The sequence below is a fragment of the Narcine bancroftii genome, chromosome 8, assembly GCF_036971445.1.
Source record: "Narcine bancroftii isolate sNarBan1 chromosome 8, sNarBan1.hap1, whole genome shotgun sequence".
Classification (NCBI taxonomy): domain Eukaryota; kingdom Metazoa; phylum Chordata; class Chondrichthyes; order Torpediniformes; family Narcinidae; genus Narcine; species Narcine bancroftii.
Genome location: NC_091476.1, coordinates 82,300,077 through 82,314,179, shown reverse-complemented (window position 1 = coordinate 82,314,179; position 14,103 = coordinate 82,300,077). Strand labels below are relative to the sequence as shown.

At 38.9% G+C, this 14,103-nt stretch overlaps 1 protein-coding gene across 11 annotated transcripts in view; it reads right to left on the bottom strand.

The window, feature by feature from the left end:
• The window catches only part of acad8 (acyl-CoA dehydrogenase family, member 8), a 165,961-nt gene that overhangs the window by 8,859 nt on the left and 142,999 nt on the right, over positions 1-14,103 (bottom strand). For 3 of the 11 annotated variants that reach the window (XM_069894348.1, XM_069894347.1, XM_069894350.1), the window contains one exon: positions 12,956-13,568. The exons of 7 other annotated variants lie outside the window; for them this stretch is intronic. Coding sequence is in view for 3 of the 4 variants with exons in the window: in XM_069894347.1 (XP_069750448.1) it covers positions 13,516-13,568 (53 nt within the window). In the remaining variant the exon portion in view is untranslated. Of the gene's footprint in view, positions 1-2,403; positions 4,094-12,769; positions 12,862-12,955; positions 13,569-14,103 lie in introns of those variants that run through there. One more of the 11 variants, XM_069894351.1, reaches the window with a different exon arrangement.

Genomic DNA, 14,103 nt, shown 5'->3' with positions numbered 1-14,103 from the left:
CTTTAAAAATTTCCCAGTCCTCTGCTTTTCCAGTAAATTTTCCTACACTGTAGCCCCTCCCTTTTGCTTTTGTTTTAGCTTTAACCTCTCATTAGCTACATCTGCATCATTTTACCATTCATAGTTTTCCTTTTCCTTGGAATATATCTACCCAGGGCTTTCTTTATTTCTTGTAGAAATATCAACCCATTTTGTTCTACCATCTCCACCCCCCCCCACCCCCGCCCCCACCACCACATCTAGCTTACTTTTCCAGTCAACTTGGGCCAGTTCCTCTCTCATCCCACTGTAATTCCTTTTGTTCCACTGAAATATTGACACACTGGATGTCAACTTTTCCCTTTCAAGTTGGAAGCTGAACTCGATCATGTTGTGATCACTACTTTCTAAGGGCTGCACATCCTTTAAATTCCTAATTGCACATCACCCAATCCTAAACGAGACAACTGCTGGGCTAATCGACCAGCTGTTCCAAACAGCCATCCCATAGGCATTTTATAAACTTTCTCCTGAGATCCTGTACCTTTATGACATTCCCAACCCCCTTTCATATTAAAATCTCTCATAATTATCCTGACATTCTTGCTTTTTTCTAATTCCAGCTGCAGTTCACAGTCCACGTCCAACTGGTGTTTGGGGGAGGGTCCGTACATTACAGCAAGTGAGGTCTTTTTACTCTTGCCATTTCTTATTTCAACCCATAAAGATTCCACAATTTCTGCCCCTATGTCCCTTCTTTCTAATGATTTAATAGCATTGTTTACTATCAGGACCAGGCCACCCCCCTCTACCTATCTTTCCTATATGGTGTAACCCTGTACATTCAGTTCCCAGTCACATCCCTCATTCAGCCAAGTTTCGGTGATGGCCACAATGTCAGGCCTTTCCATTTGCATCTGCACAACTAGATCATCAATGTTATTCCTAATTCTCCGCGCATTTTAAGTACAACACCCTCAGACCGGTGTCTGATTTCTCTGTAGTTCCAATGTTCACCAAATTATCAGGTCGTTTCCTTTCTGTCTTTTTTTGCCTCACATCAATTTGGACTTATTTCCAATTTTAACTTTGTCTACCATTACACCCTGGTTTCTTTCTACCCTAATCTCAGCACTAAGATTAAGATTCCCATCCCCCTGCCAAACTAGTGTAAACCCTCCCCAACAGCTCGAACAAACCTGCTGGCCAGGATGTTAGTCCTCCTCCAGTTCAGGTGCAGCCCATCTTGTTTGTAGAGGTCAGGCCTTCCCCATACGAGATTTCAATGATCTAGGAATGTGAACCACTGCCCCAACTCTTGAGCCACACATTCATCTGCCACATCCTCCTATTTCTACCCTCTCCAGCACAAGGCACTGGCAGCAATCCAGAGATCACCACCCTCGATGTCTTATTTCTTAACTTCCTGCCTTACTCTCTGTATTCTTTTTAAGACTTCAACCCTACTCCTGACTATGTCATTAGTCCCCACATGGACCACGACGTCCGTCTGCTCCCCCTCCAGAATGCTGTGAACTTGATCAGAGACGTCCCTGACCCTGGCACCTGGGAGGCAACACATCATTTGGGAGCCTCAATCTCATCCACAGAAACCCCGACACACACATCTAGTCAAAGAGTCCACAATCACTCTCGCTCTTTTCTTCTTCCCCTTCCCTTCTGAGCTGGGGAGTGGGGGATGGGCAGCCTCTGTACCAGAGACGTCAACACCTCAACTTGTCCCTGGATGCTCATCTCTGTCAACTGTATCCAAAAGGGCATACCTATTGTTGACCACAAGGGAATCCTGCACTGTCTGAATCTTTCCCTAACCTCTCCTGGCAGCCAACCATCCACCTCACTCCTAAAACTTAGGGGGGACTACCTCTGCCTCCCCCAAGATCCACAGTTCATCCAACTCTAGCTCCAGTTCCCTAACTCAGGCTGTGAGGAGCTGTAGCTGAATGCATCACCTGCAGGTGTAGTTATCAAGGACAAGTGTTATCCCCCAGATTTCCCACATCCCACAACTAGAGCACACCACTGCCCTGGCAGGCTCCTTACCTAGATGGAATTAAAGCACTTCAATCACTCTACCCTTTGTATTAGGTTCATCCTTAGCCTCTGATCACCAAAATCCCACTCCTTCACTGGGCCGCTCCTTCAGCAAGCCCTTTTTATTGGTCCCTACTAATTTTCTCAATTATCCAATTAACCCCTCCCACAATAATCAATGACTAGCAGTCACCAGACTCACCTGGCTGAAGGCTCTTCACCAAGAGAACAGCAAGGTCAGCTGTCCTTCCGTTTAAATTCTCCCGCCTGCCCGCCTGGTGTGCAAATTTGCTGATCCAATTTAAGGCTGATTCTTTTTTTTAAAAAACTTTATTTATTCGTTCAAAAAAACAAATAATACATGACATATACAACAATTAACCACAAACATGAATGTTATTTTTTATATATAGAAAAAAAGAAAAGAAACCCCCCCCTCAGCCAACTCTCCTAAGGAGAGCCATAAAGAAAGAAAAAAGAAAAAATATTAAAGAAAAATTAAATATACATATGAAGATCTAATCAATGTAAATTGAAATGTAAAAATTCTGAATATAACAACCACTTATTAATAAAAGAATTAGAATTATCACGTGAAACATATGTATTTTTTTCCATTATTAAACAATATTTCATCCCATTATGCCATCTATTAATATCAATTATATTTGTATCTTTCCACGTACTAGCAATACATTTTTTCACCTCGGATAAAGCTAAATATACAAAAGCAAGCTGAAACTTATCTAATCCCAAGCCTTTCAGAGGTTGAAAACTACCCAATAAAAATATTGTTGGATCTAAAACTATTTTAATCTTATACAGATATTCTAAAAACTATTGAATTTTCTTCCAAAAAGATTGTATATGTATACATGACCAAACGGCATGAAAAAAAAGTTCCAACCGTATCACCACATCTAAAACACAAATCTGATTCATGAAAACCATACTTTTTAAATTTTTCAGGTGTTAAGTATAATTGATGTAAAAAATTGTAGTTAATCATTGCATAACGTGCATTTATCAATCTAGTTACACTATCATAACAAATATCTAACCAATCATCTTCGGAAAAAATAAAACCAATATCCACTTCCCATTTACTTTTAGATCTATCCCAACCCTTTTTATCTATACCATCCTGTAATATTTGATACATAGATGAAATATAACCCTTCTCTGGTACCTTCTTAAAAAAAGTCTCAAATTTAGTAATTTCAGGTAAAATCATATCTCTACCAAACATACATTTTACCAAAGATCGAATTTGATAATAAAGAAACAAAGAGTTCTTATCAATACCAAAGCCTTCCCTCATCTGATTAAAAGATAAAAATTTACCCTCTTTAAAACAATCTCCCAAATTTTTCACACCTTTAAATCTCCAATGCAATAAACTTCAATTATGTATTGAAAAAGAAATGTTGATTATTATACAACGGAGTCAAAGCTGATAATTTACCCCTAGAGCAAGTCATTTTATTTTTCTTTATCCATAACTTCATTAAATGTTTTAGTATAGGCACATTATATTGTTGTAACAAATTTATATTCCATCTAAACAAAAAATGATGTATTTCAAATTCAGAAATATTTGCCATCTCAATTTTGGCCCAACTAGGAGGCAGTACCAAATCCATCAATGAACTAATAAATTTAAGTTGGGCTGCTTCATAATAATTTTGAAAATGTGGTAAATGTAATCCCCCTAACTTATATTTCCAAGTTAATTTATTCAAAGCTACTCTCGAAAATTTACCTCTCCATAAAAACTCCCTAACCATTTTATTCAAGTCTCGAAAAAAAATATTATCAAGTAAATACGAAATAGATTGAAACAAATATTGTATATGCGGAAAGATATTCATCATAATTGTATTTATCCTACCCATTAAATTAATAGGTAAATCTTTCCATTTGATCAAATCAGTTTTAATTTTTTTCATTAATGGAACATTCCATTCCCATTTTTTCCATTTCTGCCATTTCTTGTTTCCAGAATAACCAGATTTTTCTTTAGGAGATAATGGTGGACGACGTCTTTGTCTTCTTATATCTGGCAATAATCAGCAAAAATCATTGCTTCACGATCATTTTCAAAAAACCAAAATTGATAGTCTCCATAAGACACCTTCAACACTGCAGGGTAGCGAAAAGTAGACTTATAACCTTTACGCCACAAAACTTCTTTAACCGGATTAAATCGATGTCGATGTTGAATGACCTCTTGACTCAAATCAGGATTTAAAAAAAACTCTGCTATTCTGAATCAATAATGGAGTTTGTCGTTGTCTCGCATTTTGCACTCCTAATTGAAGTATTGCTTCTCTGTCCAAATAATTCAAACATCAAATTATTACCGGTCTCGGTGGTTGACCAGCTGAGGGTGTTCTTCTTAGTGCTCTAATACTTGCAGGATCCAGTCTTTAAAGAAACGAAGAGGATCTTGCCTTCTATACCTTCTGGCAAACCAACAATTTTCACATTATTCCTTCTGCTTTTATTCTCCAAATAGTCTATTTTCCTCTCTAGCTCCTTCTCACGTTCTCCCAATTCTATGACTGATTTTTCAACCTTCAACACTTTTTCTGTGTTAGAAGCCACTTGTGTTGACAGTCCGAAAAAGCAGTCTGAATTTTTAAAAATTTCTTCATAAGATGCATCCACACGTGCTTTAACTGTATTCACTTCTGAACTTATACTAGCATTCATTTGAACCATCTCATTCATTAGAGGCTGAATAACTGCATTTAGTTGCATTCACTGTAGATCAGAAAAGCTCAGCCCTGCTCTCTCTGACATAGTGGCAGAACAAGGTAACTGCAGCTCCTTCTGCAACTCAACAGAAGGCATTTTAAAAGTTTTACTGCGGGTCTGGACTCCCAGCGACGGCACCCCGACTTCTTCAGGGGTCGTCGCTGGTCTCCCCCCCGCATCTCGTCATTTTTTCAAGAAATCACGAAGGTAAGCAATTTCTTCAGGTTGAATTGCTTCCTGATGCATTTCCAACAATGGAGTCGTCTTTCTGCGTGCTCCCTCCGTTGAAATCGAAAGGCCTTCCAAATCGAGATCCACTTCTTGGGAACACGCACCTTCTTCCAGAGAACGGGTAATTCCAGCGCCATCCTTCACTTCGTGAGTAATAGACATTTTTTTCAGCTCCCACAGGCAATCTTTGAGGTTTAGACACTGAAGAGATTAAGCCTGGGGCTGTATCAAGTCGTCTAGGCCCCAAATCTTCAGCACTTCGAAAATGTAACTTCTTCTGCACTTGAGGTTTAATCTTTTTACCATTAGTGGCCATAATAATTCCTTAATACTTTAAACTAAAATTTAAAAAGTTTAAACTTGAAAACAAAGAGTTAAAAAATGAGTACTTAAAAGTCTGGCCAGAGAGGTTGAGATTATACGTCTTGACTCTACGCCACCCTGCCACGCCCCCTTAAGGCTCATTCATGAAATGACAAACAACAATGGTCCCAACACCAATCCATGAGGCACACAACTAGTCACAGGCCTCCAGTCAGAGAGGCGATCATGCACCACTACTCTCTGGCTTCTTCCGCAAACCCAATATCCAATCTAATTACAACCTCACTTTGAAAACTGAGCGACTGAACCTTCTCACAACCTCTTATGCAGGCTCTTGTAAATCTAATTTTAAGTGGTTCCATTCTTTGTGCATGAAATTATGGCAAAAACAGCAAAGTTAAAGTAGACAATCACAAAAAGGGCAGCAGGGTTGGCACAACAGTTAGACAACACTTTTGCAGCGCCAGCAATCAGGTTCGAATCATGCGCTGTCTGTAAGGAGCTTGCTCATTCTCCCGTGTCTGCTGGAGTTTTCCCCGGGGGCTCCAGTTTCCTCCCACACATCAAAATGTATTGGGGGTGTATGTTAATTGGGTGTAAATTGAGCAGCACGGGCCCAAGGGCCAAAATGGCCTGTTTCCAAGCTGTATGTCTAAATTATATTAAAAAATTTAAATTTTATTAGCCTTCACTCCAAACATTTACTATCTGAAGGAATTAAACTTCCAGTGGTGATAGCCAGAAGGTATAAACCCTGGGCCTCTGTTCCAACCTCTACAACTGGAGTCTTGACTTTCTCATCAGAAGACCACAGTCAGTACGAATTAGAAACAATGCCTCCTCCTCACTGATTATCAACAGTTACACCCTAAGGATACCTGCTTAGCCCACTGCTCTACTCGTTATACACCCATGACTGTGCGGCCAGGCACAATTCCAATGCCATCTACAAGTTTGCCGATGGCACCATAGTTGTCGGCAGAATCACAAATGGTAATGAAGAAGCGTACAGTAGGGAGGTAGATCAGCTCGTTGAATGGTGTACTGTCAACAACCTTGCGCTCACCATTAGCAAAACCAAGGACATGATTGTCGACTTCAGGAGGTCAAGAACTTCAAATTCCTGGGTGTCAACATCTCTGAGGATCTGTCCTGGAGTCTCCATGTTGATACAATCACAAAGAAGATTGGCTATATTTTGTGTGGTGTCTGAGATTTGGTATGTAGTTGAGTTACTGGGAAAAATTAAACAGGTTAGGACTACTTGGAATGAAGAAGAATGAGGGGAGATGATAGAGGTTTATAAGATTATGAGGAGTATAGACAGAGTAGGTGTAAGTAGGATGTTTCCACTTAGATTGGGGGAGATAAATATGAGAGGTCACAGCTTTAAGCTGAAAGGGCAGCGGTACAAGGGGAACATTAGGGGCACGTTTTTCACTCAGAGAGTGGTAGGAGTGTGGAATGAGCAGCCAACTGATGTTGTGAATGCAGATTCAATCTTGAGTTATAAAAATAAATATGATAAATACATGGATAGGAGAAGTCTGGAGCGTTGTGGAATGAAAGGGACTAGCTTAGTTTTATTGGTTGTCACCGAAGACTCTCGTAAACTTCTACAGTCGTATTGTGGAGAACATTCTGGCTGGTTGCATCACTACTTGGTATGGAGGCACTAACTCTCAGAACAAGAATAAACTCCAGAGGATTGTTAACTTGGCCTGTGACATCACAGGCACCAGACTTCATTCTATCAAGGACATCTAGATGAGGCGGTGTCTTAAAAAAGCAACTTCTATCCTCAAAGACCCCCGCCCCCCGCCACTCAGGCCATGTTCTCTTCACTCTGCTACCATCGGGGAAAAGATACAGGAGTCTAAAGACGAGCACACAGCAGCACAAGGACAGCTTCTTCCCCTCTGCTATCAGATTCCTGAATAATCAATGAACCAAAGACACTGCCTTACTTTTCACAGTAATGTTGTAAGATGGTTATAATATGAACGTTTGCTCTGTGATGCTGCCACAAAACACCAAATTTCATGACCTGCTCATGACAATAAATTCTGATATAATTTATTCTGACACTAGCTATATAACCATATAACCACTTACAGCACAGAACAGGCCAGTTCGGCCCTACTAGTCCATGTCGTAACAAATCCCCACCCTCCTAGTCCCACTGACCAGCACCCGTCCATACCCCTCCAGTCCTCTCCTCTCCATGTAACTATCCAGTCTATCTTTAAATGTAATCAATGATCCCGCCTCAACCACATCTGCCGGAAGCTCATTCCACATCCCTACCACCCTTTGCGTAAAGAAATTTCCCCTCATGTTTCCCTTATAATTTTCCCCCTTCAATCTTTTTTTTTTAAAACTTTATTTAAGATTTTATAACATGAATAAGATATAAGATTACATTAAAAAAAATTTAAAAATGAAATAATGAAATTACAATACAACATCAGTAATCTAAACAAACTATACCCCCCGAATAATTATTACACAACATTAATAAACCGACTCAAATTATTCCAACCCCCCCCTCCTTCTGCCCCCCCACAATAAAGAGTGGATTAATAAGATTAGTAATATATGTAAGAGAAAAAAAACCCACTTACAAAAAAAACAAAAACATTAAACAATAATCAATTCTTAAAAAAGAATTGTAGCATGAGAAAAAAAGATTTAAAAAAACTTTCTCTATAAAAATAAAATAAACCTTCACCAAATATCAACTAACTTCACATCTATCATCATATTAGTCACATAAACCACCATCTTAAAACAAAATCCAAACCTCATTAAGCATTGTACAATTCAATTTTAGTACTCTTCCACCATTTTTCCCTTTTGCTCTTGAATACTTATCCAATAAAAGCTCCAATACCACATTTAAATATCCCCAATCATTACTTTAAAATTCACATATCCACATAATAAAAACACATCTACAACAAAAACTATATCTTCAACAAATGGAGCATAAACAACAAACAAAATTCAAGCCTTATTAAGAATTGAACAATTCAATTTATAACTTTCACCATTATTCCCTTCATTCTGTAACTAAGATAATAAAATAATTTACACCAGAATTACCACTCCTTTCACCTTGAAGTTAAATAAAAAATAAAAAGCTTATCCATTGCATTCAGATTTAAATTTCAAATATTCCTTATCTACTAAATAAACTTTACAAAAAAAACCACATCAACTTTTAATTTTTTAAACAAGCAAATACTTTCTTATACTTAATAAAATTATTAAAACCGTAAGTATTAAAAAAACAAATTTAAATTTAAACATTACTTAAAAGAACACACAAAAAAAGGAAAAAAAAAGAGAAAGAAAAAAAAACACTCCCTCCCCTTATCCCCTCCTAAAACTACAAATATATATATTAAAAAATTTTTTTAAATAAAAAAAAACCTTCACTCCTCAATCCAAAAATTAATAAGAAAAAAAAAACCAGGCAGGAGGCAACTGCTACCTCCTCCTGGGCCAACCGCACATTGCGGTAACTCCCACACAATATCGGGTGTGAGATAACTCACACGTAGCTGATGACTTCTGGAAAATAGTGCCCACCCAGCTCCCTCTCCCAACTCACGTTTCACATAAACTATCATCATTATTTAAAATTTTTTCAAAAAGAGAAAAAAAAATTTTTTTTAGTATTTTTTAATCAATTTTATCACTTCGACTACCATTATTTCCATTTCTCCTTGAAATTCGATTCCCATCTTGTATCTCCACTCTCTTTGGAGACCGTGGAGGACTACGTCTTTCCAGAAATTGTATAATTGGTAACGATTGAGCAAAATCCATAGCTTCCTTAGGATCATCAAAAAATTTTGATTGGTAACCATCTTGAAAAATCTTCAGTACCGCAGGATATCTAAATGTTGCTTTATAACCTTTTTTCCACAACACTTCTTTCACAGAATTAAATTTACGTCGTTGAGACATAACTTCTTGACTCAAATCCGGATTAAAAAAAACACGATTATTCTGAACCATCAAAGGAGATCTTCTTTGTTGTGCACTTCTTATGGCCACACGCAAAATTGTCTCTCTATCATAATAATTTAAACAATGAACCAAAACAGGTCGTGGCTTTTGTCCAAAAGAAGGCTTTCTTCTCAAAGCTCTATGTGCACGTTCCAGTATTAAGCCTTCCGGGAACTTATCTTGTCCTAATACTTGTGGAATCCACTCAGTAAAGAATTTTCTTGGATCTGATCCTTCCATATCTTCTGGTAAACCAACAATTTTTATGTTATTCCGTCTGGATTGATTCTCCAAATAATCAACCTTTTTCATTAAATTTTTATTCTGAATTTGTAAAGTTCAATTGTTTTATTGACACCTTGTAATTGATCTTGTAGCTCAACTAAACCTTGGTCACAAAAATCAAGTCTTTCACTCGTTTTAAGCTTAAAAGCTCCATAATCAGCCATCTGTTGAGTATTAATATCCAGCAAGGTATTAAGTTTAGTATCAAGTTGATCTAAAGCTTTAACAAATTCCTTCAATATAGCAGTTAACTTAGATTCAAGATTCTTAAGAAACTTATCCACTGAAGTAGAATCAGACACAGTAGGGTCCAGTTGTTTCTGAATAGCCAAAAGGTCTTGTATTCCCTCCCTTAATTTAACTGCTTTTCTTGCAGTGTGACTTCGTGTAGAAACCCCTGCCATAACCTCCCCAGTAATATTTGGAGGTTGATGGCGAGGGTTATCCCCAAGCCATATTCTGTCAAGCATCTCCGACGCATCGAGGTCTATAGGAATCTTCATTTCAGGTGATGCACTTCGCAGCGCCACCACTACATCAGTCAGTGGATGTCCCTTTAACTGCAAGCCTTCAGCTGGCAGCTTCCCAGCTGTTTCAGCTGTCAAAGGCTCTGTGACAGCGCTCATAGCGGGCATTGACTGAAATACACGCACCTGGCTAGCCCTTTCTTCTAAGGGCTGCCGGGTGCCATTTTTAAAGAGCCCTACCGGCAGAGAACGGAGCTCCGCTGCTAATTCCTGTGCTTCTCCTGGATCCATTCCACGCTGAGTCCTGGCTTCTTGCAAATAAGTAGGCTCTGATATCTTCGGAAAATGTAATTTCTTAACAATCTGTTGCCGTTTTTTCTTGCTTTTTTTCAACAATTGTACCATTGGAAATTAGTTTAACAGCTCTAACTATATCTAACCTTGAAAAGATTTTAACGGGCATTTAAAGACAAAACAACACCAAAGAGTCGGGAGAGGACTGGAGGGCACATCTATTCCTTACGCCATCTTGCCAAACCCCCCCCTTCAATCTTAAACCATGCCCTCTAGTTTGAATCTCCCCACTCTTAATTGAAAAAGCCTATCCACATTTACTGTCTGTCCCTTTTAAAATCTTAAACACCTCTATCAAGTCCCCCCTCAATCTTCTACGCTCCAGAGAAAAAAGCCCTAGTCTGCACAACCTTTCCCTGTAACTCAAACCTTGAAATCCTGTCAACATTCTCGTGAACCTTCTCTGTACTCTCTCTATTTTTTTTACATCTTTCCTATTATTTGGTGACCAAAACTGTACACAGTACTCCAAATTTGGCCTCACCAATGCCTTGTACAATTTCATCACAACCTCCCTACTCTTGAATTCAATACTCCGATTTATGAAGGCCAACAATCCAAATGCCTTCTTCACCACACCATCTACCTGAGAATCAACCTTGAGGGTACTATTTACCATCACTCCTAAATCCCTTTGTTGCTCTGCACATCTCAATAGCCTACCATTTAATGCATATGACCTATTTAGATTTGCCTTTCCAAAATGTAACACCTCACACTTATCTGTATTAAATTCCATCAGCCATTTCTCAGCCCACACCTCCAGCCTTCCTAAATCACCTTTTAATCTGCGGTAATCTTCCTCACTGTCCACTACACCACCAATCTTTGTATCATCCGCAAACTTGCTTATCCAATCCTCCACCCCTACTTCCAGATCGTTAATATATATAATAGTGGACCCAGGACCGATCCCTGAGGAACTCCACTAATCACCGGCCTCCAGTTGGACAAACAATTTTCTACCACTACTCTCTGACACCTCCCATCCAACCATTGCTGAATCCATTTCACTACCTCCTTATTTATACCTAATGCCTCAATCTTTTTTCCTAACCTCCTGTGGGGAACATTGTCAAAAGCTTTACTAAAGTCTAAATACACAACATCCACAGCTTTCCCTTCATCAACCATTTTTGTGACCCCCTCGAAAAACTCAATCAGGTTTGTCAGGCATGATCTACCCCTGACAAAACCATGCTAATTACTCCCTATCAATCCCTGTACCTCCAAATATTTGTAAATACCATCACTCAGAACACTTTCCATCAATTTACCCACCACAGACGTCAGACTCACGGGCCTATAATTCCCAGGTTTAAATTTGGACCCTTTCTTAAACAGCGGAATCACATGCGCCACCCTCCAATCCTTTGGCACTACCCCCATGATCAGTGACATCCTAAATATCTTTGTTAATGGCCCCACTATCTGTCCACAAGCCACCCTGAGTGTCCTTGGGAATATTTTGTCCAGTCCCGGAGATTTATCCACCTTTATCTTTTTCAACACAGCCATCATACCTCCTCGGTTATCCTTATATGCTTCATGACCTCCCCACTATTTTTTTTTTACTTCAACTGGTTCAATATTTTTTTCCCTAGTGAATACCGGGGCAAGGAAATCATTCAAAATTTCCCCCATTTCCTCTGACTTCTCACTCAGCCCACCCTCGCTATCTACAAGGGGTCCAATTTTATCCCTCACTAATCTTTTACTTTTAATGTACCTATAGAAACCCTTTGGATTTATTTTTACTGTCTGCCAAAGCCTCTTCGTGCCTTTTTTTGGCCTTTCTAACTTCTTTCTTAAGATTCCTTCTACACTCCTTGTAGTCCTCCTTCAAACTCTCAGCTCCCTGCTCTTTATACCTCTTGTACACCTCCCTTTTTCTCCTAACCAAATTTCCAATATTCCTCGAAAACCAAGCCTCCCTATGACTTCCAGCCTTTCCTTTGATCCTCACTGGGACATAGCTACTCTGTACCCTCAAAATTTCTTTTTTGAATATCCTCCATTTTTCATTTACATCCTTACCTGGAAATATCTTGTCCCACTCAATACTCCCCAAATCCCTTCTTATTCCTTCGAAATTTGCTCTTCTCCAATCCAGAACCTCAACTTTAGGCCCCTCGTTCCTCTTCCTTAAAACTACCCGAAAACTAACAGAGTTATGATCACTAGACCCAATTTGTTCTCCAACATTAATGTCCGAACAAACAGATTTGAAGCCCTGAAAATTACTGTCGTTATACAGCCAAGGAATGAAAAGAAAAAAAATCTGATTTGTCAGGTACCTTACACTGAAGTGCAGGAACACTCTTCACTTGGAGATATTAGCTTGGTGAATTACTAGCACTGGATAACAATTTTTCCAAAGGTTTTCTTTCTGAAAAAATATTGGGGATTATGATAATTTCAAGCTGAACACAAAAATCATTTCAGGTTTGTTGAATCAGGTAGGAAGTTGAAGACACATTAAATGAACTTTCATTGAAGTGAACATGTTTATTCGCATAATGATGCTGACACATCGCATTAGTTCAAATGACCTAAAATATTTTGCCACTGATTTTCATTTGTACTCAACATCTGATGCCTGTCCTGTCAATGTACAAGATTTCAGCTGCCCTGATACCGCTTTTCCATGGTCAAACGTCCTGGTGAAACCTTTCACCATGTTCATCACTGACGGCACCAAACTCAGCAGGGAAGACGACCGGGTGCAAATGCAGAAAATGAATTTTCAACGACATGCTGCACTTCGTGGTTTTCTATGCTTGAAGAAGACTTAAAATATGACAGGAAATCACGACAAAATAAGTTATAAATAAAAATGGGATGTGATAGGAAGATGATGTGATCAGCAGCCCAAAATCCATAAAATATACCCAAATGTGCTCAGGAAGTAAAATCTTTGTGGCCCAGTGTATTTGAATCCTTGCCAAAAATATACAGCTATTAATTTGAGTTTCCTTTCCAAGAGAGATAATGGATAAAATTAACTGTTTTTATTTTGCAGAACTATACTCATTCAGTGAAGTTAGTCGAGGAACAGATTCCTGGAGATAAGCATTCGCATCACTTCATTTGTACCTATAGGAAGTTAAAAAAAAATTCCTTTTGTCATCAACATTCAATAGAAATGAATATACATTATTTAGTGATAAGTAGCCCACCATACATCAGAGCAAATGAAAATGGGTTGGTGCATCTGGGGAACATGCTGCCTTCACTGATTGGAGGAAGAAGCTGATTGGAGCAAGGGAGGTCAGGTGACCTGAGGAGCAGCAGCAGTTAGAATTTAAAAAAGGGCTGAGGCAGAGCAAGAAGCTGATTGGAGGAAGAAGCTGGGTATCCCGATAAAAATGATGACTGCGCAACAGAGTAGTAATTGAGGGCATGGACTAAGTCAGCATGGTAAGGCTTTGGCAAGAACAGGTCAGAGGTGAGGGATAGTAGGAGATGAAGTAAGGAAGAGCCACCCTATTCCAGGAACAAAACAGATTCAGCAGGGAGGTAAGGGGAGGTTTTAGATAACTATGGATTTGTTTCTCTAGTCATAAACAGTGGGAATAACAGCCAAAGTAGGGTGTAGCCAACACTTTCCTTATTCAAAAATATCCAAATT